General features: G+C 31.2%; 1 protein-coding gene across 1 annotated transcript; it reads right to left on the bottom strand.

Annotated features, from left to right (window-relative positions):
• Window positions 1–217: 217 nt before the first annotated feature.
• On the bottom strand, window positions 218–2,343 carry LOC111033311 (Golgi pH regulator). The gene is made up of 2 exons (XM_022313994.1): window positions 2,128–2,343; window positions 218–1,803 (listed from the first exon to the last, which is right to left on the bottom strand). Exon 2 carries the CDS (start codon window positions 1,665–1,667, stop codon window positions 303–305), a length of 1,365 nt encoding a protein of 454 aa, XP_022169686.1. The 5' UTR covers window positions 1,668–1,803; window positions 2,128–2,343; the 3' UTR covers window positions 218–302.
• Window positions 2,344–4,587: the final 2,244 nt, after the last annotated feature.

Below are 4,587 nucleotides of genomic sequence, written 5' to 3' on the forward strand. Positions count from 1 at the left end.
TTGGGCATTTAAGTAATATTTATTTTATACTTATACATCACTTATAAAACATTAAACCATTAATGAGATCATTTAGAATACATTTATAAAAAAATATTAACAGAGAAAAATTAAAGTATTCTATTAATTTCACATGAATAATATAAAATTAGATTTAAGTATTTACCTCGGCATTTACTTAAAATTTTTTGGTACTAAAAAACAGTTATTTTTTATAAAAATCACATTTAATAATTACAATTATTAGGTATATATTTAATATATATATTATATAATAAGCTAAATCAAACAATAATTAAATCTTAAATCATTGGTGGTAGGTCTAATTTACTCTGCTTATGAGCAAATGTTAAAAATGTTAGAGATGATACTGCACTTACTAAAAATATAACATCAAACCACCGATGGTAAAAACTAAACTGTAGATCCCCAAGTACTTCTGTAATAATAGCTCTATACTCAGCTGGCATGTTCATACGCATTAATAATACAGAGGATACAAAATACATGCCCATAAGTTGAGCAAATATTAATACAATAATATTTGATGATTTACTACTAGAAAGTGCATAGAAAAATTTTGTTAAAGTTAAGAGGAGACCTCTTATTGATGTGAATGCAATACATCCAACCAATAAAAATGATACATGTTGGGACCAAAATGATACATCAACATCAATGCCAACCAATTCAACTAAAATCTCCATCCCTCTGGTAACTGGATCTTTTTTTCCCACTCTTTGTAACATTATATTTAATGTGGATATGATTATTTTCCAGACACAATATAATGAGAAAAAATAACCTAGGAAATTGAAGTATTTCCCTTTCCATGTCTTGGCCCAAGCAGTACGCTCCAGAGTGTTGTTCAAATCATGTGTGTCCAAAAATAAATGTCTGCTAAGCTCTTCTAATGCTTTAATATCACTTTTAATTCCCCTTAAATCGCTGGATACATTTGACTTGACTCTTTTTAACATATCCATAAATCCAAAAGTACTCACACCAGCATTAGTTTCAGCCAATAAAATTTTTTTTTTCTTAGCTGTAATAACATCTATTGTTTGAAGAAGTTGTTTTTCCACATTTATGACATCATCTCCAGTAACTGCTTTTATAAAATACGCCATTGAAGAATAAGGGTAGTTAACAGCACCAAATCCAGATAGTAACGCCATAACTGTTACACCAATCACACCAATTCTACTAATACAGTTTTCTATAAATAAATGGCCTTTTTTTTCTTGCGGTAACATAGGAAATGGGTCACCCATTTTCCAAAATAAGAATAAATATAATATCCAAATAAGTGAAGCTAAAATTCCAACTTTTTTTTGAAAAAATGGATACATATTACTCAAAGTAAAATAACATAAGTAAAATGGTATAAGTACAACAACCATAAATAGCATTTTGTAAAGTATGATATTCCAAAATATATAGCGAGAGCTGGGTTCTAGTATACCAACAATTTCGAATATGATTAATTCAAACATTGTACAGGATAAACAGAAAGTGACTGAGAATATTAATTGAATTGTTTTGTGATGCACTTCATAGTCTTTGAATAATCGCATGACAAAATACATCCAACCACACATAAAGAAAACAGTCTGTGATAATAATATCACCAAGATATCAAACACAAAATGTGTACTGAACTCCATATTCACAATTGATGTTAGTTTAATACTAATAATTTACATAACTATTTTGCTATGTTCACATTATTTTCTGCATCCCTTCATGCGACTTTGCATTCATGTAAACCATATTAGCATCAATGAGGTAGACATGAGAACACTACAATAAATTAAGAAAAAACAATGTTAACATTCTATTTTGTAAAATAAAAAAAAATATGATCAATACAAATGTTACAGTACAATTGTTATGAACATAAATTTATAATAGGTAGGTATAGGTACTCATTAAATAGATAACTAGTTACCAAAATCTATGAGTACATAAACATAAAATAGTACCCTTAATATTTTATTAATTTTCAGTCCACTATATAAAGTAGTGGCATTATATTTAATACATATTTTTTTTTCTGTCATGATTTACAATGATTGAATGATTGTTTTATAATTATAGGTACTTAGTGTATTATGTATATCTCACCAAATAATTCGATCTTTCCGCTTGACGCTGAAACGCACGTTAATTACCAATAAATGTCATTGTTTGAACATAAATATCTAAATTATTCGATTTTTAATTAGTAAATAAACACTGAAATTCTCGTTGACTGTATTTAATAGTTCTATACACTGAGAAATAACTTTTAAAATTTAAAATTTCACACGTAAGTTCATCCATAGTATGATAAGAAATATTTACATTCATTTTTGATAATTTGTTATCTCCTGATTATAGGTAACTGATAATACACGAACACACTTAAGTGAACCGTGGAAGCATAGAATATTTAAAAAATAATTAAAAATGTATTATTTATCTATAGATTTTTTGTTCAACTAATTTACATTGTAATTGTTAAAAACCAATTGCTGTAAACAGTGGTGAACCCTGGGGGGGGGGGACGTAGGGTGGCCATATTCCCCCTTCGATAATTTTTCAGTTGGAAATTTATGAACAACTATTTAGAGCACTAGAGTTGTTTATAGTGCCTTAGAAAAACTGAAGAACTGTACATAATGGCCAATTAGGTAATTTGAATTTTGAAAAATAGTAAAATTAAGAAAAAAACTGGAAATTTTTACGCAAACGGGTTAAGACAAATTTTTGTTTTTTTTTTTGTAGTTAATCAAAAATGAATGACCTTAGATACTAAATAGTCTAACCAACGTATCTGTGCTTTTACCAAATATTTATATGATCATATTCCGTACAAGAAAAGAATATAGCTACCTACTTTCTCAACAAGCGGGCTATGTTAAAAATTTTGAATACCTGGTGAACGACCACTATTTGTTTAAGCATATTGTTTAATAATTATATTATTACATGCAGTAAGTATAATAATATTAGGTAGGTATCGGATTATTTCTGAAAGTTGTGTTTTTCTCAGTAATTTTGTTATAAATACCTTACTGTCCTTACTTGTACATTTAAAGCGTATAAAGTGTGTCTTAAACTTTTTGCCTATACACGTGATCAACGAATATTTTTTAGAATAGATTTTTAATACAATCGCCCAATATTCGTTTTAAGATCGACCATTCGATTATGACCCTTGTATTATAGTGACCCATTTAGACACCTACTGTACAAGAGACCGGTGCCTACCCACTTCTCTACCTTTTTTTTATACCCATTTAATGGTAATGATTATTTTTTCATAATTAGCATGATAACTTGAATTATTGTTTACTTATCTTAAGGAAGCCTACGACACTATAAATAGAGATCAGTTATGGATTACTTTGTCGAATCTAGATATTCCGAAATCCAAATAAATTTAAAAAGAATGATTAAGATATGCAAATCAACACACAACGGAGAGTCCGATGGCAGGGGAGCTACTCCATCATTTCGAAGTAAAATCGGGATTCGGGGCTAAAGTAGCGAGATGCCCTCTCTTCTATGGTGTTTAATCTCGCTCTTTAAAAGTCGTAAGAGATGTCGGGGAAGAGAAATGGAGCTTAATGAAAATATGGCAATGTTGGCGTCTTCTGATGACGTTGTCATATAAGGAAATAGTCTTCGGGAGGTTGTACACACCGTAGAAAAATTAATAGCATCCAGTCGGAATATGGGCCTTATAATTAACGTTGCAAAGACAAAATACATGCTAATGACACGCCAAACGCCTATTAAGAACGATTTGGTGCACCAATATATCAACCATACACGATTAGGTCTCCCAACTATGTTGTATGATAGTCTGTATACTACCATGGTTTATGGTTGGGGTAACTGTTTAAATGGTAACCGTAACTATTTATTTTTTTCCGTGATGGTCGGACCATATACCTTTGAACATGCAATGACCAAATATTTTGGAGTGAACATTAATCATAAAAACGATATGCACAATGCAGTTAGGACAAACTCGGCGAACCATATTTCTCACAGAATAAACTGTTAAGTTCAAGAATGCTATCATGGGCGACAAAGGAAAAAATGTACTTATATTGCTTACCTAAGCCCAATAATGACATAGGCCTGTGAGACGTGGTCGGCAACTCAAGGAGATGAGGAGAAGCTTCTTACCTTCGAGAGTAAGGTGTCGAGGAAGATATACGGACCTGTGAGAAATTAATTAACTGCAGGAGATTGTGAAAGGAGAAAAAATACCAACCTGGAATCGCTGTATAATAAACTAATTATTAATTGATTCCTAAAGGCCAGGTATCTGGAATGGGCTAGGCGTGTACGCCGAGCTGAGGGAAGCATAATTCGAAAAGTACTGATTATTGATTAATAACCCAACTGGGAAGACCTCGGCAACGATGGCGGGGATAGAGTCAATGCAGATAAAGACTGATGGACGCAGCAGTAAGCTTCGAAACTGCTATTTAGCGTGACAGGTGGAGGGACTTAGTGTCTTAGTAGAAGGTTCAAAAGGCCTCAATAGCCCATGAAGCAAAAAAATGAAAATGAAAAATAAAAAGACGA

Source organism: Myzus persicae, unplaced genomic scaffold, assembly GCF_001856785.1.
Source record: "Myzus persicae strain clone G006 unplaced genomic scaffold, MPER_G0061.0, whole genome shotgun sequence".
Classification (NCBI taxonomy): domain Eukaryota; kingdom Metazoa; phylum Arthropoda; class Insecta; order Hemiptera; family Aphididae; genus Myzus; species Myzus persicae.

Excerpts from the sequence above, each read along its gene's own strand:
- LOC111033311 (XM_022313994.1), bottom strand. The coding sequence starts at position 1,667 with ATGGAGTTCAGTACACATTTTGTGTTTGATATCTTGGTGATATTATTA.